Source organism: Mustela erminea, chromosome 2 (genome assembly GCF_009829155.1).
Source record: "Mustela erminea isolate mMusErm1 chromosome 2, mMusErm1.Pri, whole genome shotgun sequence".
Classification (NCBI taxonomy): domain Eukaryota; kingdom Metazoa; phylum Chordata; class Mammalia; order Carnivora; family Mustelidae; genus Mustela; species Mustela erminea.
Genome location: NC_045615.1, coordinates 140,426,142 through 140,448,928, shown reverse-complemented (window position 1 = coordinate 140,448,928; position 22,787 = coordinate 140,426,142). Strand labels below are relative to the sequence as shown.

Here is a 22,787-nt window from a genome sequence, read left to right as displayed (position 1 = left end):
TACTTTCTTCTTTTTTATGGCTAAATAATATTCCATTTTATGTATATACGGTGATTAGTTTATCCATTCATCCATTAATGGACATTTAGACTATTTTCACCCAAAAGTGATTAGTGCTTCTATTAACATGGGTGAACATGTATTTGATATCTGTTTCCAGTTCTTTTGGGTATATACCAAGAAGTGTGGGATCATAAGGTACTTGTATGTTTAACTTCTTTTTATTCTATATGTATATTTTATAAAGTTGTTTTAAAGATTATTTATTTGAGAGAGACAGTGAGATAGAGCACCAGTAGGGAGGACAGAGAGAAGCAGATTCTCTGCTGAGTGGGGAGCCCGACATGGGGCTCAATCCCAGGACCCTGAGACCATGACCTGAAGCGAAGGCATACTCTTAACTAGCTGAGCCACCCAGGTGCCCCATTATTTTATCTTATTTTTTTTAGAGAGGGGTGGGGAAGGATAGAGGGAGAGTGAGAGGGAAAATCTTAAGTAGGCTCCATGCCCAGTGTGGAGCCCCAGACAGAAGTCAGTCTCAAGACCCTGAGATGATGACCTGAGCTGAAATCAAGAGTCAAACACTTAGCAACTGTGTCACCCAGGCTCCCCTTTATGTTTAACTTCTTGGGGTAACCAAAGGAGGGTTTAATCTAGGGCTAATTATTCCCTACCAGGGAGGCAAGACTATCGTGGATACTTTTCTTCTTCTTCTTTTTTTTTAATTTTTAGAAGATATTATTTATTTATTTTAGAGAGAGAGTGCAAACGGGTGGTGGGTGGGGAGGGGATGAGCAGACTCCCTACTGAGCATGAAGCCCAATACCAGGCTCAATGTCAGGCCAATCTCAGGACCCTGAGACCACGTCCTGAGGTGAAATGAAGAGTCTACTCCAATGACTGAGCCACGCAGGCGCCCCTATCCTAGATAGTCATCTTAATTGTCTATGGATTGTGACATTTCCTAGTGTGACTGATATGTGAGACAATTTTGCTGCATCTTGGTAAGCTTTGGAGATTGTTACCTCTAGTCCTTTCTCATAGTTCTTTTTGTTCCTTCTTTGGTAGTGTCTTTACCTGCATGCATTGCTCAGTACTCACCTTAATACTCCTTGGGACTACCTGCATATCTTTGGAGTTCTTTCTCTGTGTATCACTCTCTTCTCTGGTACTCTTCTGTGGCTTCTAGCTGCCCTGGTCTCCTCAGACTCTCAGCTTTGTTTCCTTAACTTAGGGAGTCCCCAGGTTTTGGGCTGCATTTGATGTGGCCTGGAAGCTCTCTTATATCAATAAGCTTGGGAAATCATGGGTCCGATCTCGTTTTTTCCTGATCTCTCAGGAATCAGTGTTTTTTGTTGTCTGTTGCCCATTGTCTTTGAAAGAGCCGCCCCACCCTTTTTTATCGTGTCAGGCCAGAGGGTAAATCTGGTACCTGTTGCAGTATTTTTGCAGAAAATGAAAGTCTGAATGTTCTCTTTTTATAGAAGCATTTTTAAAATTTTATTTTATTAACATGTAATGTATTATTTGCTTCAGGGGTACAGGTCTATGAGTCATCAGCCTTTCACAATTCACAACACTCACCGTAGTACATACCCTCCCCAATGTCCATAATCCAGCCACTCTTCCCTCCCCCCACACCCCCCAACAACCCTCAGTTTGTTTCCTAAGATTAAGAATCTCTTGGGGCGCCTGGGTGGTTCAGTGGGTTAAAGCCTCTGCTTTCAGCTCAGGTCATGATCCCAGGGTCCTGGGATCGAGCCCCGCATCGGGCTCTCTGCTCAGCAGGGAGCCTGCTTCCCTGCCTCTCTGCCTACCTGTGATCTCTGTCTGTCAAATAAATAAAATCTTTTAAAAAAGAAAAAAAAAAAAAGAATCTCTTACAGTTTGTCTTCCTCCCCAGTCCCATCTTCTTTGATTTTTTTCCCTCCCTGCCCACCACGACCCCCTGCCCTGCCTCTCAAATTCCTCTTATCAGAGAGATCATATGATAATTGTCTTTCTCTGAATGACTTATTTCACTTAGCATAATACACTCTAGTTCCATCCATGTCATTGCAAATGGCAGGATTTGGGTGTTTTTGATGGCTGCATATATTCCATTGTATATATACACCACATCTTCTTTATCCATTCATCTGTTGATGGACATCTGGCTTCTTTCCTTAGTTTGGCTGTTGTGGACATTGCTGCATAGACATGCATTCTTGACATGAAAGTACTGCAGTAGAGGCTGGAGATAGAAAGATGTATATTAATGCTCTACTCAGATGGCCTGTAGTCTGTTTGGACAGTTGGCTGAGGGCAGAGGTAATTTAAGTTTGTAAGTACTTGTCATATTTTTCATGAAGTACCTAATAATAAAGACAATAAGTATATGTCTTTTGGGCCTAGAAATACGAAATGGCCACATAATCACAAAACATATTTGAAGTCTTGTCTTACATCTCAGATACTCATTTTAACTTTTTTTTTTTTAAAGATTTTATTTATTTATTTGACAGAGAGAGAGATCACAAGTAGGCAGAGCAGCAGGCAGAGAGAGAAGGGGGAAGCAGGCTCTCTGCTGAACAGAGAGCGTGATGAGGGCTCAATCCCAGGATCCTGAGATCATGACCTGAGCTGAAGGCAGAGGCTTAACCCACTGAGCCATCCAGGTGCCCCTCATTTGAACTTTTCGTTCTGTTATACAACATTTATTTGTTTTAATGGAAAATGTCTAAAATTACTTACTAAGTCAGTACTGTTGGAAAAGAAGTGTATCTGTGTCGCCCTTGGCCAGCAAGGACGACAATGAGCCTGGTATGGTGTTAATGCTTCATTTCCGTTTATTTAATCAACTTCCTTAGCTTATATACAGCAGGGTGACCAATAGGGGTTCAAGCAATGGGGAGAGCCAATGAGAGTCCTGTTACTATGCTGATTAAATTTGATACAGCCAATAACTATGTCCTCCTTTAAGCGGGCTTCACCAGAAAGTTCATTGTATACTTGCAGCATATTTTGCTAGCAGTGAGCCAAGCACCTTCTTGTAATGGCGGGGACTTTCCCGGCCAGAGGCAGTCCCCGACATATCTGTTTTACAAAAATGCATTTCAGCTGCCATTTCTTTTTTCTTTTTTTTAAAGATTTTATTTATTTATTTGGCAGAGAGAGATTACAGTAGACAGAGAGGCAGGCATAGAGAGAGAGAGGCGCCGAGCAGAGAGCCTGATGCGGGACTCTATCCCAGGATCCTGAGATCACGACCCGAGCCAAAGGTAGCAACCCAACCCACTGAGCCACCCAGGTGCCCCAGCTGCCATTTCTTGATGCTGCTCTTGTGCCATTCTCTGATAATTATTACTCAATTCAACTAATATTTCTGAAACCATACTATGGGCTCAATACTGTTTTAGATGCTGTTTAGATACTATTTAGAGGTTATGTGGTTCCTCTTGTGGACTTAAAAGGAAAAAAAAAAGCATGAGGTGATTACAGATAGTGGTAAGTACTTGGAAGACAATAAAACAGGAAACCTCAGCCTGAGGAGCTTCCGAGTGAATAAAGTGCTTCAGTTTTATTAAATAGATTTTATGGCATTTCCTTTGCAAAAGCTTATTTTTGTTTGTACATTTGTTTATACTCTGCTTCTTGATTATATTATAATTTTAGTATTAGAGTTTAGAAAATTAATGTCCAAGTAAGTGAACTCTTTATGACTTGTATGTGCTTTTAGCTTAGCTGATTTTTTTGAGGAAACAAGTTTCATAATTTTACTGTATGTTGTGTTACAGTATATTTGTTTTGCTTTGTCTTTCGTATTGAAGTAACTATTAGTTTTAGTTTTCTGAGATTTTGTATGTATATATATCCTATCCCAACTTCAGTGACTTTATAGACGTTGTATATGCTCTCAGCCATTATCCTTTTTTGACTGAAAACTTTAGATTGTTGACTGTTCAATACATCAACTTCTTAACCTTGTTTGTGTCTTACCTCCTTCTTTTTAGTATTTCATCTCTCTTACGTTTGATGACCAGAATTATGTGGGTTTCTAAAAGTGCTCTCTATATGGATTTGTTGTATATAGTGTATATTTCCATTCCCTTTATATTCTTTTGTTTGTATTTAGTCTTATATCAGGGGATCATTTGCTTAGGAATAGGGAAGTAGGCTACATCATGGGGTACCTAGGACTTGCACTTTGGCGTTTGGAAAGTGGAACTTACTCTGAGTAAACTTCAGTTTTCACCTGTCCGAAATGCTATTAATCTCTTACAGTGTTACTTTAAGAATTAGAGCAAGTGCATATAAAATACTTACTATAGTATTTTGCCTGTAGTGGGGGCTTAATTAATGGCAGTTGCTATTATTATCATTTATTACTATTCTTCCTAGTTTTTGTCTTTCTATCCCCAGTGTCTCTCACAGTACCTCACATCTACTTTGTGTTCAATAAATATTTGCTAAATGAATGTACTCTTTGGCTTTTGAAATCCTTGAGTAGTAAGGTTATAAGATTTCAGAAGATAATAGTCCTTGCTGTTTAAAACAAGATTCCTGAGAAGATAAAAGCATTTTCTTTCTTAGAGTAAATAACAGACATTTTTCTTCTGCAGGGACAATGTGAGAGAGTGTAATAGGTAGTAAATCACTGTTTGAAGCTGGGTGAACTTGAGCGAGTCACTGAAAAACCTCTCTGAGCCTGGAGTTTTTCTGCCTCCTACTCTTCTCTTTCTTTTAATCTGAAAAAAAGAGAGACTAACTGACCTCTCAGGTCCTTTATAGCTCTGAAAAGTCTGTAATCCTTTGAATATTGAGAGTTGTATTGGTCTGTAAAAACATTTGTATTTCTAAGCTTTAAGTAAAGAAGTTTTCAATGTTGATTTTTATTTCAAATCTAAAGAACTAACATTTTAGTTAAAATTTTCAGTTTTTTTGTTTGTTTTTTAGTTTTTTGTTTTGTTTTGCTTCTCTGAGTTTCTTTTTTTGTAGATTTTATTTTTTTTTAAAAAGATTTTATTTATTTACTTGACAGATCGATCACAAGTAGGCAGAGAGGCAGGCAGAGAGAGAGAGAGGAGAAAGCAGATTCCCTGCTGAGCAGAGAGCCCGATGTGGGGCTCAATCCCAGGACCCGGGGATCATGACCTGAGCCAAAGGCAGAGGCTTTAACCCACTGAGCCACCCAGGCGCCCGGTAGATTTTATTTTTAAGTAATCTCTATACCCAACGTGGGGCTCAGACTCAAAACCCCAAGATCAAGAGTTGCATGCTCCACTGACTGAGCCAGCCAGGCACTCCAAGTTTTGTTTTGTTTTTTAAAGAAAATTGCTATTTAGTTCTTGAAACTTTGATGAAAAGGATACAAAGCCAGTCTAACTGCATTTCTCTTACTTTAAATTTAGTATAATGCTTAGATGCACTTTTGGATATCTTTTCTCTCAACCCCGGTTTAGTTATCTAATAATTGTGAGTTACTTTACTTGGGATGTTATAAGAGTTGAAAATCCAAATGGGAGAGGTCAGGAGTAGAGTTCTTGAGTGAGAATGTACCATTCAGATTTAAAGAAGTTCAAGGGAAAATCAACCTGGGGAAATCATAATTAGGAACCTATAAATATTTATATATGGGAGGAACTTGAAATATACTTACTCAATTACACAGACAGTATTGGAAGTTACCCACAACTTTTAGATTTCTCATTTACTCTGTAATTTGAGTGTGTGTAGTTGGTAACCAGATCATAAAATGAGAGTGGCATTGAACATTTGGATGAAGAGTTAGATAAACAGAAATGCCTTTAACATATTGTAGATAATGAAACAAAGCAAAATAAGCTTAAAAGCCTGTCTTTTTAAAGTTTATTTTTTTTTGGTAATCTCCACACCCAATGTGGGGCTTGAATTTAGGACCCTGAGTTCAAGAGTTGCATGCTCTTCTGAGCCAGACTGGCACCCCCCAAACTTAAAAGCATCTTAATTAAATTTTATTAAAGGGGAACCCTGAAAAGTTTCTAGTGAACAAGGGATGATGAATAAAATGTGTTCTTATGACAGCCATTATTATTAATTGAAGATGCAGAAAAATCAATGCAAATTTTTTTTTTTTTTAATAGAATGCTATCCAGTTTGCTTTGTTTCTGTAAATATAATAAATATTCATAAGGGCTTTCATACAGTCAGAATGTTCTTAGTCTTCAGTATCCTTTTTACTTGACTTTATATGGCCTTATTACAGAAGTTTTTCAGGAAGCTGATCTTTGTTGTGAAGGAAGATTTAATATTGTTCTACTGTACAGTGATAGACTTAGCAATATAAAATATGATTTATAGCAATTTCTGTCCTGTAAAACAGGAGAAACAAACTTGAATTATACATTTGTGTGTGTGTGTGTGTGTGTGTGTGTGTGTGTGTGTGTGTATTAGATTATTTATTTATTTATTTGACAGAGAAAGATCACAGGTAGGCAGAGAGGCACGCAGAGAGAGAGAGAGAGAGGAGGAAGCAGGCTCCCTGCCATGCAGAAAGCCCGAAGTGGGACTCGATCCCAGGACCCTGAGATCATGACCCTGAGCCGAAGGCAGAGGCTTAACCCACTGAGCCACCCAGGTGCCCCTAGCAAACGTTTTGTTTGCTAAATTCCTAATACATGTATAACTGAAAATGTTTTGCTAAAATATAAAATCTGTAGTGATACATAATGGAATTAATAGACCCCAAGGAACAAATAAAAAGAAAAATAATTGTATGTATCCCCTGCTTCTTGAAAGTTCACATTGTGACCACTCCAATTTTATAAAAGATCTATATTATTACTTGTTTTTGTTAACTGAAGGAAGTCTGAAGAGGATTTTCGCTTTTAGGAAGAAAGGCAAAAAGCAAAAATAGCATTTAGTGTTTGTTTTGCAGCCAGCTGCTAAAGAGGCAGCATGCACCTTGAGCAGCAAGAATGGTCCCACCATACTTCTTCCCTAGGAACTACACACTCAGCATCTCAGCATCAAGCCCCCATAGCTTTGAACTGTGTCTGTGAACATCTGTGTTTTATCTTTTATTTATTTTGTACACTTGTTAGCAAGATGTGTCCTGAATATCAGAAAAGCCTAAGAGGTTATTTTTTGGGTCTGGGAAAGCTAAAAAAAAATTCTGTATAAATTAATTGTAATTGCTTCTTCATGCTGATTCAGTTTATGAAAGGTTTTGTTAAGAACGCTCTTGGATAGGGGTCACTGGTGGCTTGTTTGGTTAAGTGTCTGACTCTTGATTTTGGCTCAGATCATGATCGTCAGGGTCATGAAATCAAGCCCTGCATTGGGCTCCGTGCCAGGTGTGGGGGCTACTTAAGTTTCTCTCCCCCTGCCCCACTCCCTTCCTGCTCCTGCGTGTTCTCAATCTCTCTCTCTCTCTCAAAAAACAAACAAACAAACAAACAAAAAACAAAAACCACTCTTGGGTAGCTGGGGAAACCCGTATTGTACATTTGCTGTTAGCAAAGCATTTTATATGCATGATTCTCTTTGGATGCTTTTTGTCTCCTTCTTTATTGAAGTATGATTGACACACAGAGCAGCTGTATGTATTCATGTATACAACTTGATAAATTGGAGCTAAGTATACACCTGTGATATTGTCACTATAAACAGTACCATGAACTGACCATCACCTCTAATAACTTCCACCTTCCCACCCTCTTTTGTATGTATTTGTGTATATGATAAGAACATTTAACATAAGATCTAGTTCATACATTCTTTCTAATCCAGCTTTGAGATACAGTTGACATGTGTAAATATAAAGTATACAGCATGATGATCTGATGTATACTTATGTTGCAAAATCCATTTATCCTCTTTTAATCTTTACCACAGTCCTATATGGCAAATATTATAACATCTAGTAATTATTGAATGCTCACTGTATGCCAGGGATTGGCTTAATCAGTTTACTTGCACCGTGCCATTTAATCTTCCCCAAGTTCCAAGAGTAGATGCTCCTATTATTCCTTCTTTAAGGATGAGAAAACTGAGGCTCAGAAGTTAAGTGATCTGTTGGAAGCCCCACAGTCCTAAAGCTAAGCCACAGCTAGAATCCCGGGCTTACAGCTCCAAACCTCATATTTTTTCTTTTTTTTTTTCAATTCTTCAATAAGAAAAAAAAATCAAGCTTTTAAAAAGTACTTATTATAATTTGATTTTATACCTAGAAGCAGGGAGATTTTAGAGGTTCGAAAGGAACTTAGAAGATCATTATTTCACAAGTTAGGAAATTAAGACCCATAGAATGTATAATTTACCTAATTTATCTGGCAAAAAGAATTTACCTAAGTTTATCTGGTTGATTTATATATGGTAATAATGTTCAAGCATTTATATCAGCATTTATAATACTATAGTTTTCCAGCAAATTTATTTTTCCAATTAATTTTTTTTCTAATATTTAAATGAATTTCTTATATCTTGAAGATAGAGTCTCGGTTAAGGAAGGAGGCTGTAAAGCAGATAAAGTGAACACAGGAGAGAAGTACATTTTGATTGACTTTTTTTTTAAGATTTTATTTATTTATTTGACAGAGAGAGGTCACAAGTAGGCAGAGAGGCAGGCGGTGGCGGGGGCAGGGGATGGTATGGGGGAAGCAGGCCCTGCTGAGCAGAGAGCCCGATGCGGGGCTCGATCCCAGGACCCTGAGATCATGACTGAGCCAAAGGCAGAAACTTAACCCACTGAGTCACCCAGGTGCCCCTATTTTAATTAAATTTATACAGCCTTCCAGTTGGACAATTAAGAGTTGATACAGTGCTTCTGGTTCTATATTACTTTTATAAGAACAAATAAAAATCAATATACCTGTCTTTGAAAAATTACTTATGAAGTTCTCACTTACTAACAAATAGGTATACATGTTTTCTGGTAAAGGTTTTTTTTCCCCCCGATATTACATCCTTCCTTGAAACTTACATATTTTAGAGAGATTTGGGGATACGGTATAATGAGTTAATGCAATGTAGGCAGGACAAGGACTCTCAGAGTTGTGTTTTCTCTGTCCAGCCCTAGGTATTGGGTGTTTGGGTTGTTGCCCCTTCCTCAGTATCTCTCATATGTTAAAGTGCAGGATAAAGAAATAGGTGTCATCTCTTTGGAACGTTAGCTCAGTAGCTTTGGAAAAGGATGTAAAAGATTTCACATTATGAGGAATAGGCTTGAAACTTAGAAAACTGATTCCTGCATAAATGAAACAAACTATGGCCCTGGTGTGAGTAGTGCTGATAAGTAGTTTTTAACTAGAATAAAAGCATGTTACTAAATTTTCATCATAAAAGAAGATACTAAAAAAAGTATCAATTTTAAGCCTTAAGTGTACAGAGGTGGCACTGGGTCTTCAGAGAAAGATGTTAAACAACTTAGAAAATGTATTTTTGCCAAAAGCTGGCTGACATTCGGTTCTCTTTGAATATTCATTTATTCATTCATTCACTCACTCATTTTTTTAAGATTTTATTTATTTATTTGACAGTGAGAGAGGGAACACAAGCAGGGGGAGTGACAGGGAGAGGGAGAAGTGGGCTCAGTGCTGAGCAGGGAGCCTGATGGCAGGCTCAATCCCAGGACCCTGGGATCCTGACCCAAGCTGAAGGCAGACACCCAATGACTGAGCCACCCAGGCACCCCCTTTGAGTATTTAGAACATAGTATTGGTGTGGTTTGTAAAAAAAAGTTTGCTTTGCCTGCCTTCTTCAGTGTCCAGTCTGCTGTTAGCCATCCAGTGAGTTCTTTCAGACATTGGACTTTTAAATTTTAGAATGTCCATTTGATGTTTTTAGCGAGTCCAGTTCTCTTTGAAATTTTTTTACATGTATTCGTCCATCTTTTCCTTTTACTTCATCAAACATATTAACCATACTTAAAGTTCTGTCAGCTAACACCAATACCTGGATTATTCACGGTTCTGTTTAAACTGTGGTATTTTTCTTTATGATGATTATTCACATTTTCCTGCCTTTTATAATTTCTTACTTTATGCTAGATACCATACACAAAATGAGAAGCTCCAGATGAAGTCTTTCACAGTCAAGGGTCTCCTCCTTTCTCATCGGCAGGTAGGGTGAGGAGAGTGATCACTTTGGTCTAATCAGGGACTGAGCTGGGTTGGCACCGGTTGCAAGTTTAGTAGGAATCAGTTCACCTTTGGATTTTTCCCTTTTTCTTGGGTCTGGCCCTTCTTAGACTTTCGATGAGGTTTGGCAGGTCTTCTCTTTTTCTCTTCCTTTTTCTCCTAAAAGTTGTACCCTTAGGATATTTTGAGTTTGGCTTTTTAGCATTTAGTCTCCTGCAGGTTCACATGTCTTGAGGGAGAGACCAATCAAATGTTGGATTGCTGCAGAGCCTTCTCCGTCCAGCAGCATTTTTGTGTCCTAAGCCCTGGGAGACTGTGAGTAATTTTTCTCTGTCTTTCTGGCTTGGTCCCTGACCCTTCCATTCTGCCAGGAACTCAGTAATGTTTCTAGGGAGAACTGGCTTTGCATTTTAGGGCACATCTGATTTCCAATCTATTGAGCCAGCATGCACAACCTGCAGAAGCTTTGTTGATTTCCCTTTCCCCCTATTGAGTCCCACTGGTTGTTGCCCAAATCGGATCCTCAGCCCACCCCAAGAATCAACAAACAGAGAAAATGGCCAGTAATCATCAGATGATTTAAGAACGGCTCTTTTCGTCCGTGGATTTTATTTCATGTGTTTTGTGTTGTTTTCAGAATTTTCTGATGTTTTAAAAATAATGGTGCTTTTTTTTTTTCTTCTTCACTTTATTCATTTCTGTTGGCAGTGGAGTGTAGAATTCTCCAGCTACTTTTACTTGGTGTAAGGAATGATGTTTTTTGCATGATTGAAAGAAAAGAATTAGACGATTGTTTTTATCTTGTTTCTACATTTTATTTGAAATTTTAAAAAATTCAGATGCAAGTAGAAATAGTTATCCAAAGTGGAAAGAACATTGACTTTAGGGATGCTTGGGTGGTTCAGTTGGTTAAGCATCTGTCTGTTGCTCAGGTCATGATCCTGGAGTCCTGCATCAGGCTCCTTGCTTAGTGGGGAGCCTGCTTCTCCCTCTGACTGCCCCTCCCCCTGCTGGTGTGCACGCTCTCTCTTTCTCTCTCTCTCTCTGACAAACAAATAAAATCTAAAAACAAACAAACAAAAACCATTGGCCTTAAAGTTTGGAGATCTGAGCTTGAATCCTGTCATTCCCCTGAATGGTATGTGTGACCTTGGGCAAACCATTTAAATTCTGTAAGGCTGTGTACTTAATGTATAAAATAGAAATATGCCTCAGGTCGTGTTTTATTGCAGGAGGCAAGGTATAAAAAATAAAACACATTTTGGATGAATCTCACTGAGAATGAGAATAGAGTAATTGAATGGGTATTTTTCAGACCTTAGAATCACAGAATATTAGAGGTGGAAAGAATTTAGTTTTAGAGTAAGTTGGATGATCAAGGCCAATAGCCTCGTTAGTGGTTTAGATACTTTTTGCATGTCATAGATGTGTTAGACAGATTCTTTACAAATTCATAGCGCTGGTGTATAATGAAAAGAGCATTATATTGAAAGCCAGATAATCCTGGTTTCATATCCTGGCCTCTTTCTAGTGTAGCTTTAAGTTTCTTAACCCCTTTAAGCTGTAGTTTTCATATGTAAAATGAAGGTAAATCAAGATGCCTTATGGATGCTTTGTGAATATTACATATGGTAACAAAGGGAAGATACCTAGTTGGATGTGAAGATCAGTAGGTACTATTCTTTATCCCTTTTTGTTTCTCTGGTTGTCCATTATAATCACTTAGCAAGTGACTTTTCCTCTCACCTGTTGGTCCTAACCAGTGTTTCATTCTTGTGTAATTACATAGTTTTTAAAAATCCCTGATAGTAATACTTGGGTCATATTAGCTTAGTGAAATTCACTTGTCTTTATGAACAGTTTTTCTAATCTGATGTCAGTTAAAATTCAGTTTTAGCTTTTAAAAACATTTATTTGAGTATAGTGGACCCACAGTGAATGCAGTTTTCGTTTTTTGAGATGTTACCCATATTTACTGAAATATTATCAGAGGTAGGGGATAACTCCCTTAATATCATGTGCAGCATTTTGTGTATTTATGTATATATACCTTTTTCATCATTCACCAAGTAGAGTAACCTAAAAAAGGTATGAACCACTAGCCTACGTCATAAACTCTTGATGAAATTGAATTTAAGCATACCGTAGTTACAGTCTTGGTACACAAATATCTGTAGTTGCCTAGCTTATCTTTTTTTTTTTTTTTTTAAAGATTTTATTTATTTATTTGACAGAGAGAGGGATCACAAGTAGGCAGAGAGGCAGGCAGAGAGAGAGGAGGAAGCAGGCTCCCTGCTGAGCAGAGAGCCCGATGTGGGACTCGACCCTGCTGAGCAGAGAGCCCGATGTGGGACTCGATCCCAGGACCTGAGATCATGACCTGAGCCGAAGGCAGCGGCTTAACCCACTGAGCCACCCAGGCGCCCTTGCCTAGCTTATCTTCATCTCAAAATACTACTTTTTACAAATAGTACTAAATGTGTTGTTCTGATGATATTTTGGTGGATGTTTTAGTTTATCTGGGTTATTTAAAAGTTAATGTTCACATGCAGTTTTTAAAAGGAGCCTTTAAATACAGGAAGGGAATTTGTTTAAACATCCTTTTGAGGAATCTGATCATATTCTAGTTTGTCTTTTTGCTGAATCCAGATTTTTCATGTGTCACAATACCGAGGTGTGCCATTTAATTTTCTGCAATTCACTGCAGTGTAAGACTTACTTTAATCCAGAAGAAACAGGTGACTCAAGTAATTTTCTCTTGTTAAAATAATTCATTTAAAATGTCATATGGTTTCCTTCTAATGACTCATAACTAGAAACATTGTTGTATCACTTATTTTAGCAATTTCAATTTGTACAGATGTCAAAAGAAAGTATAATTCTTACTTGAAAATACTTTAAAATACTTTAGAAAATGAGATTATGCATATATTTGAAGCATTGTTCTAGTTAAAGCTTAATGTATTATAAATTTAGGAGTTTAAAATTAAAATGTTTTAAAGAAGAAATTGAGCATTTGAAATTGTTCTTTGACATTGTGATATTGTGGATAAATCCCATTCAAATAAAGTTTGAGTTTATTGAGTTGGGTATTTTAAGTTTAAATAGCTGAACTTCTATAGTTATTAGTGAGATATTCTATTTATACATCTTGTTAACATATTTTAGCATCTTTATGTTTTCAAGACTGATAAGAAGGCTGTTTCCTTGGGAAAAATTCAGAGAAATTTTTGTTACAGCTTCCACATTTAACATTTTTTCCTTTGGCTTTGAACAAGTACTTTAAAATTCATGACATTTCCATTGATTTTCGTTTTTAAACTTCTAGAAAACCACTTTTTGAAAAACCACTTTTCAAACGATTGTGATAAGTGAATCATTGGTAATGAGTATAGTATTAAGTAATAGTGGTAACAAAGTAGAGGAATAATACACTCAGGGTTTCTAAATACACTGAGTCCTTGCTGCCCCGAAATACTTATATACCTAATGGCATGTAATTTGCTTATAAGGAATAGTAATTTATTCCTTAGAAAGTAACAATATTTAGAAAAAATGGCAAAAATGCTTCATAATAAGTCAAATTTGAATTTTCAAGAAACCCTAATTTTTAGTTGTGCTAACTTATCTTTTTCTAGTTCCTTTATAGGTATTTTACTATTGTAAGTGTACTTTAGATGCCTCTTTGAAAGTTGATAATGCAGTATATCTAATGTAAATTTTTAATTAATCATTATTTAATTAGCCATTTTGTGAATTATCCAGGCCATTTTACATCTATTACGGTTTTCCTGTTTTCACTTATTTCCACAATTCTATCAAAAAATTAAAAGGAATCAAAGGCAATAGAAATAGAAGCCAAAGTTTCTATCCTTCTATTACTATTAGTTACTCAGCAGTCTGTGTAGTAAGTTTATTTAGAAATTGAAATGTTTTTGAATCTCTATTATTTTTTACTTTAACATTGCCAAATGGCTATATCATAGTTACTTCACATGTGAGAAAAATGTAATTAGCAAGGTGTTGAAATGAAGAAATATGTGGGGGAAAAAAAGTGAGCTCTGTGATAAGGAAGATAGGTGGCAGTCCAGTTATTGGGGCTGTCCTCTTCCAGACCAGGTTAATGGCACGACATTATTCTCTTAAAAACTTGTTTTGCTTGCATGGTGTGAGTTGGTGGTCTTGGTCCTTTTAATTAAGAATCCATGATAAAATTAGATTTCTTGTTGATCATCTTATGCTGCGGGTCTGAGGATTCATTGGTAAAGAACCACTAACCTGTCCTCTCACCCCAGGGTGTGAACACTGAAAAGGATTAAGGCCCACTGTAGGGAAGCTAGCACTGAAGCCTGCACTGCCCTTTCCCCTGTTCTTTTCAGTTAAATAGAAGATTTTTAGTTCCCATGACTATCAGTCTGGTGCTTTTCACAAGGACCAAATTCTTTTAAGAAAATTAAGATGATTTATTTTTAGAAATCCACTGGCCTAGAATACTGAAAGATAATTTTTTTGGTATTTTGTGTTGACAGGCCCTGTACGTACTATTTTTTTTCTGATGCATATTAGTTTACTTTAATTTATATTGAATTTGATGATTGATACAAACTTTTAAAAATCAAGAACAGATTTTTGTATGGTTAGATTTGCTTGACTAGTAGTAATTAATAGAGTTTGGAAGTGTTGAGTCTTAAATTTCTTTAGAGATAGCTGTCTAACAAACCTGTGGACCTAAACTCTTCACTGTTATTTCTAGATGACTGCAATTATAAGATGCTTTCTTTTCATGTTGAAAGGCTTTTAAATAGCTTTTATAAATGCTGAGGTGTCATATATTTTTTTCAGTATTTGCTAAATTGGTATTGTATTTAAGCTTAAAAATATATTTTGGGTTTTTTTTTAGCTAAAATAATTGCAGAGTATTAAACATTCTTGGTAGTTAAAGCTTTTTTTTCTTCCATTTAATTTGAGCTTTTGTTGTTACTAACAAATAATTTGTGGCACAGTCTTTCTTTCTTTCTTTCTTTTTTTCTTTCTCTTTCCTTTTTTAAATGACTGCTAGAATCTATATACTTGTCACCTTAGTGTCCTAGAAATGTTCCACTTAGATCAAGGGTTCCTTTCTGGTTTTGTATGTTCTCACCTGCTCCTCACTGTAAATCATTGAGATGTCAAGTGCAATGATTAATTAAGCTGCACGTGCAAGTGCTTTTTTTTCACCTGTCAAGCAGGAAAGAAGTCTTATCGCAAGATTAGATGCTGCTAATTCACTGCTTTTTCTCCAGACTGTCAAGTATGTAGAAATATTTTATATTTAGATGCTTACTCAGAATATTGCATATCAGGGTTCGTTTTGTTTTGAGTTCTTAAATATTGTAAGATACAATTATCGTACCAAACCCTATCTTTAAACTCCTAATTAGAGGCAAAGAGTAAATTCAGATTTCCTACATAAATATTTCGGAATTTTAGGTTTATACTTCGTAATTACCTTTTATCCAAAAACTGCTAGTTGACTTAAGTTATTTAAAGTAACTATTTTCAAGTTCTAAATTGATTTTGTATGTATCCTATACACCATGAGATCCATTCCTACTGAGATCCATTCTTATTATAATATAGCCTAGATTTAAATTTGTGATGAAATATGATGATGGTTAGCTACACTTTTTTCTTTGAGTAATGAATATTTACTGAGTGTACGGTTAAGCTTTTACTGTTTTACATTGATAAAAAACCTTGGACTTGGATGGCTTTTTCTCCCCACCCTAGTTATTTCATCCTCCACCCCCCTTTTTAAACATCAGTAAAAGTAAAACCTCAAATTGTATAGTAATCTTAATCTATTATTAAAAAGTCCTAGAAAGGAAGATTACAAGGTAGATTCAGGTTTTGAATCGGTTTTGCCATTGGTTTAGCAGCGGGTGGGCAGGCAGATGCCTGCTCAGAGTAGAACCTATTGCCATTTTTCACCATTGATAGAGTAGCCTTTCAGAGTCAATGAGCTCTGTCAATGTGAGCTTGTCAAGGCTACAACTTCATAGACCTGAGAGGCGGTTTGAGAGGTCAGCCCTTTTCAGGTTCGCTGTGATGCAAATGAACTTTAATGCTTAAACAACTATTGGAATTTTTATGTCTGCTCCTTGTTCTTTTTTCTTCACAAAGTCATTGACGAGACATTCAGTGCTTTTTAAATTGGAAGTTGCATTGTGCTAAAGACCTAGTACAGATTTACGGAGGGCTGAAAGCAGTTAGATCATGTTCTTTTCATGGTGCGATTAGAATCAAATCGATTTCCCTACAGCCTTCAGCATTCAGATGGCAATTTTAACAAAGCTTGGGGGCTAGACAAGGGACAAAACGACTGAACTGAATGTTAATTACACTCTGCAGCCTTATTTTCTTTTGATTTGGGGCTGACTGGCAACTAAATTAACAAAAAGTGTGACCATAACTGCTGCCCTATTTTCATTTAAAAGGAGAGCTGCCTCTAAAAGGCTATCTTTACAAAGAAACAAGTGAGGTCTGCTGATCATTGTTAACAAGGGCACTTTTTCTCCCTTAAAATTCTTGCCAAAAAAAAAAAAAAAACCGTTCAAAAAAAGTAATGTAATAAATTAGTCATTGGCGTGTTATTGCTCAGAGTTAGGTGATTTTCTGATTTTTATGACATAAGCTTGGAAAATGGTAATAGTGGGTAATTCATTGGTAGTTATGAATTATAATTGGCACCTCTGTGACCAGTATATCTTTTGTACGTGCAACATGCTAAAAGGTAATATGGTAACTTAGATGACAGTGGATACTTTAAAGAAATATTAACCATTTGTTATGTAACATTAAACTATTTAAAACCAGCTTGATCCTAACAATTTTTTACCTCTCTCATCCTTGCTTGACATGCAGATTTTCATATTTGTTAGTACTCAGTTGTACACATTAATAGCACTAGATGCTTTTCTCCTTCCCTTGCAAGGAAGCTGCAGCTGCGCCAAGTTGCAGTTGATTCTTGCAGCAACACTGTCCCTTTTGCACCTGCAGCTGTGTCGGTCTCATCCTAACACCTGGCATCATGAATTACCCTCTCCTTTATTCATACTTCCAGGCAAGACACATTTCCTGCTGCACAGTAGATATTGCAGAAATCAAGTGAACTTACATTTCTCAGTTGATTGCTTTAACAGTAGTATTGACTTAGGCATTTGATTTTAGTATTTGATTTTAGTATCATTTTTGTGGGCTATATATATTTTGCCTCTGAAAATCTTTATCTGTGGAATAATTAATAAACAGGCTTTTAAATATGGGTATTAGGTGTGATGTGAAAATTTGTTTTGATAGCTAGTGGATTTTTAAAAAATTTGTGAATGTTTAATTATTTTCTTTTTGATTTTACCCTGAAGTCATTTGCATTTTGTTAACTAATATTTAAATAACTTGTTTTAAAATATGAGTGAAGGAACTTTTATCACTAAGTACTACAGAAATATTTTTGAAAGAAATGGGCATTAAAATCGATATCATTTGGTAGATGATGTTAACTTTTTATTTTTTCATTCTTATTTATATTTTTGATATTAGCTTTTTAAAAGACTTCAATAATTTCATATCAGAGGCTAGTAAATTTGAAACAGTTAAAAAAAGATACAGTGTTGAAGAATAAAACCATATCTTTATTATAATAGTACCATTTCTGTTCAGGGTACTACTTAGTACACAAATGTTGAAAGTGTTATAGACCACCATGTGCTCACTCAGTCACTGTCTTCTACCTCTCTCCCTTTCACACAAAAAACAGCTGCAAAACAAAGTTTTTCTAAAACCAGTCAAGAGTAAACTTTTTTCTCATTTGTCTTCCAGACACGAAGATCGATTGAGAAGTTATTAGAATGGGAAAACAATAGGTTATACCACAAGGTGAGTACCACAGGGAGCAGCTTCGTACTGTTGGGGTCTGAATTGCACAGTATGGAAACAGATGCTTTTGTTGAACTAAAAATATGAAAGGTGGACAAATGGGTTAGTCTGTGTGCTGCAATAAAATAGGGCTCATTTTTCTTCTTTTACTCTCCTACTTGTCTAGCTGTGCTTGCACTGGAGACTGAGCAAAAGGAAATGTGAAACGAATAACATGATGGAATATGTAAGTTAAAGGGCTGTTTTGTGAGTTTCTCTATTAAATGATCATTTATTTTGCTTCTGATCTTATTCTTTCCATGATTATTAATCAGCAAAGGTGTCAGGAGCTTAATCTCCTGAGCGCAGGGATTTTCTACGGTTCACAGATGCATGGTTTCATGTGCAAGACTGATTTATAAAGTTATGAATGACTTGAAAACAAGGCTTCACTGTGTTCTGAAAAATAATAAATTAATTGCCAAGATAAAATAGCCTGAACATGTGTTGATGGAGTGTGAAATTTTAGATGCTGTATAAAGAATAACCACAACTTTGGTTACGCAGCAAGTCAGATATGGCTTTTTTATATAATGCTAATCAAGTTTCCAAGTATGGAAGAAAACCTTTCAGCCAAGCCGTTGGAGCTTAAGAAACCTTTAGCCTTTATAGATTTTAACTGCCCATACCTCAGTGGCCTTTAAAATCTTTTGAAATGTTATTAGAATATTGTTTTGTAAAAATTATCTTTAAAGCAGGAGATGAGATGTTGCTCATTCTGTATTCTTTAAAAGAGACCTAATTGGCACATGTGTACAATGAATTTTAGAGTTTATTCAGTATGGGATATAATTTACTAAATCCTTGATTTACTTGAACAATTTTTCTCCTTTTGAAAAGTTCAGAATACTGTAGAAAATCATGAATTTTTGTTTATTCTTCCCTGAATTTGGGTGTTTTATTTTAAATATGGAAAGATTGCTTTATTAAAAAGCTCTGTGGAAGACTTATTTGTTGAAAAAGAAAGTCATAGTCTTTGTGAAGTAACCAGGCACATTTCTGGCAGATTTTGTCTATTCTCTGAAACAATATAGTCATCATAGATAGTATATGTATGTGTGTGCATGTGTGTGAGAGTGTGTGTGACCAAGACATTGATTAAAACAGTGCTTAAATAGTTGAAAATTATCATAAAGTCATTTTTCTCTGTAGCATTTTCCCTTTCTTTCATTATCATACAGTCAAATCCCATTTCTAGCCTTGAACATAAAAGACATCTTAAAAATGTCTTTTTTTCATAGAACAGCTCTATTCAGTGAATCAAAGAATGTAGATTTTATCATTATCTATTATATCAAACATGTTAATTTATGATGATGAGAAAGATACTTGATACTTTTTTTTATTAAAAAGCATATTCAAAGAACTTGTTTTGAGATTGACCTATGAAAATGCTAGTCTTGGCTTTCATCATAGATGGTAAGAGTTTATATATTTTGGGGGGAGGGATGATTTAAAGGATTTGGGGAAAAGATACTAGCTATATTTATGAACCAAAATACTAATACATTTCTAAATTTACTTTGGGAAGGAAAACATGAAAGTCATTTCCAGTGCTGTTATTTTCAGATAGAATTTTAAGAATGTTATTCATTCATAAAATGCACTCAAATATTCATGTTTATTTTTATGATGTTCTTTTATTAACTAAAAGTAATTTAACCATTCAAAACATTCTGAACTTTGTACTTTGTAAAATAGTTTAATTTATTATGAATTTTTAGATAAACACTTTTCCTAAAGCCATATTATTTCACATACCATTATGGGAGATATCCAGAAGAGATGTCAAAAGGAAAAATATTGGGGTGCCTAGCTGGCTCAGTCCATGGAGCATGTGACTATTGATCCTGGGGTTGTGGGTTCAAGCCCCACTTTGGAGATAAAGATTACTTTAAAATACAAATTTTTTAAAGAAAAAAATATATAAAAATTGCTACAAAAATGTATTTTTTCTAAATTTTCTCAGAGTATTTATATTTGTGATAGCTGCATGGGAGAATAACATAATTTCAAAAACTCCCTACGAAATAATTTTCAGAAGTTAAGATAGCAAAATAGTAGGAAGAATTGTGCTCCATTTTTCTAATGAATTGGGGCCTTTTTTACCACACCTCTCTTTGACCTCATCTTGTCTTTGACTTATAGAAATTTCATTTGTTAGTTAAAGGAAAATTATTCTCCCGATTATACTTTGAATATTGGGGACAATTTAGAAAAAATACCAATTTGATACCAACTTTTCTTTTATTCAGATACAGTAAGATAGTGTGATTTCAAAGAAATAAGACAAGTGGCCAGTTTCCTTCTGAAGGAAAAGAAGTTGTAGGATATATTCTTTAAAAACTAACGATAATTCAAATATAGTCAAGGTAACCTTTATTTTGCATTAGGTAGTAAACACTGTAAAATGTAATGCATATACCTAAGACCTGAAATTTATAAAAACTGTCTAATGAGGACAAATTTGAAATATGGAAGTGTTTATTGAATGTTGACTCATGAGTAGTTTAAACATCAAATCAGTTAGTTTAATAATCAGATTTTAGAGCCGCAATGAATTTTGTCATCTGCTCGAATCCCTTTATTTATTATATGAGGTAACTGAGAAACAGGGGAATCCAGCTCAAATAAAAAACTGTAGGAAGTTAGGGAACATTTTGTCAGCAAATACCAGGTCAGAAGAGTGGCAGAGGGTGCCGCCGAAGACTTAGTACAGGGTTATAACTCAAGAAGGAGAGAAATATTTTTGAGTTGTGTGCAGAAAAGCTTGCTTTATTGAGGCAGATCAAAAGTCAGGAGAATTGAAGAGTGAAAATGGAAGTTTCTGGCCCAGTTGCCTAAATGTGGAAGAGTGTCCAAGCCTGGAGGTTATATCAGGGCAAGTTTCTGAAAGAAAAATGAGGAGCTCATCAAACTTGGAAGCTTTTCAAATAATATTTTGTTTAGCATCGGTTTCATACAGAGCCTGGAACAAGGGAAAGAATTGATTGTTATTTAAGACGACTCAAATTTGGAATAGAAATTAGCTCTGGTCAACTTGTGTTTTTCTGTATTAATGAATTTTGGTTTTCCTTTAGTTTCATAGTAAAAGGTCCTTTGGAACAAATTTAATCTTTATTATTGCTGACTTAAGATGAAAAGAGCTTTTTAAAAAAAATTAAAGAGATAAAGAACCCATTATCAAGAGATTTTGTATCATGGTAGGGTAAAGTGAGAGCAGATCTAGAACCTAAAGACCCATGGAATTGGGTGATACAAAAAGGAGGAAGGCGGAAGAAGTAAACATTGGGTTGATTGTAACCAGAAGTGTAGTAGGAAGGGCAAAGCTTTGGAGTTAAGGTAGTCAGTCCTTTGTTCCAGTACTGACTCCACAGTGCTGTGGTGTTATAATTACTTGGATAATGAGTGTCTTGATCTGTGAAATGAGGGTTATAATACTTGCCTCATGGAGAAGTTGTTAGGGTTAAATAGATCCACAGTGTATGAGACACTTGGTATGTAGTCATTTCTCAAGAAATGCTAGCTCTGACTCCCTTCCTCATTCATCCCTGCATGCGTTCTCCTTCAGGGGCACTGTCAAATTGCCATACGTGATGGAATAGAACTGAATTTTTTTTTAAGATAAAAATTTATTTATATCTTTTTAAAACTTTTTTTTTCTCCTTCTGCAGGTCATCCTCATAGAATTTTTACCAAAGACACCGATTTTTCGACCAGATTAGCATTTACTTTATTTATAGAGACTTTCCAAGTATGTTGTCTTTCCAATGGTGCCTTGCTTGGTGCTCTCCTGGTGGTGACATAACATTGGTTCTACAGAATCGTGTGGTGTTTTTTTCTGTGTTTTTTTTTTTTGTTTGTTTCGTTTCGTTTTGTTTTGTTTTTAAAATAACCGCATGTTCTAAGTGTGCATTTTTGTCAAACTTTGCAAGTTATTTCATACAAATGTTTAATACTTAAGTTATTGTGCTCTTTTCTGTTATGTATTCTGATTTTCAAGGATTACTTTTTTGTATTATCGAAAAAATACATTTGAAATTAGCATAAAAAGTGGCCAGCCTTTTTTATTTTATCACCAAGGTACACACAGTCTTTTATTTATTAATGCCATAATATAGAAGAACACTTTTGTAAGGCTCTACTTACCTATTCTAGCAAGCACACTCTTTGTATTATTTTTCTTTCTTTTAAAATTTAAAATAGTTATTATTTTAAAATAGTAAGTTTTCTTTACTAGCTTTTTGGAACCTAATATATCCTTTCCCATACAATTCCTAACGCTCTGTTTACAGCAGAAATATCTGTAACATTATGAAGACCTATCAGATTTTTGAAAGTATTTCTGTCTTCAGAGGTAGTAAGGCAGGATTAAATTATTTTTATTAGAATAGACAAATAACAAATGGTATGCATGCACCTAATGGTTTCTAGAGCTCAGGATCACAAAATATAGTAGCATTACAATCTGTGTATATTTTTGATCAAGATAATAATGGCCTTACTTGTGTTATTTTTTATTGTTTATCAAATCTTATATAGAAAAGTATGGAAATACTCCTTTTAAAGCTTTCTAAGGAAATTATTTCTCCCAATCTAACATAATTGCAGAATGGATATATGTTTCTGAAAGGTTTTTGAAAGAAAGCAAAAGTTCTTGAATTAAAAGTGAGCTGGTGTTTAATACCCCATTGATATTTAGAACAGATTATTACTAAGAAATGGAGGAGAGATCTA

The 22,787-nt window shown here is 35.5% G+C and overlaps 1 protein-coding gene across 1 annotated transcript in view; it reads left to right on the top strand.

Annotated features, from left to right (window-relative positions):
• The window catches only part of CHIC2 (cysteine rich hydrophobic domain 2), a 58,913-nt gene extending 36,810 nt beyond the window's left edge, over positions 1 to 22,103 (top strand). The window contains exons 4-6 of the mRNA XM_032334333.1: positions 17,955 to 18,011; positions 18,178 to 18,237; positions 21,725 to 22,103. Of these exons, the coding sequence (XP_032190224.1) occupies positions 17,955 to 18,011; positions 18,178 to 18,237; positions 21,725 to 21,775 (168 nt within the window). The 3' untranslated portion in view covers positions 21,776 to 22,103. The remainder of the gene's footprint in view (positions 1 to 17,954; positions 18,012 to 18,177; positions 18,238 to 21,724) is intronic.
• The last annotated feature ends 684 nt before the right edge of the window (positions 22,104 to 22,787 follow it).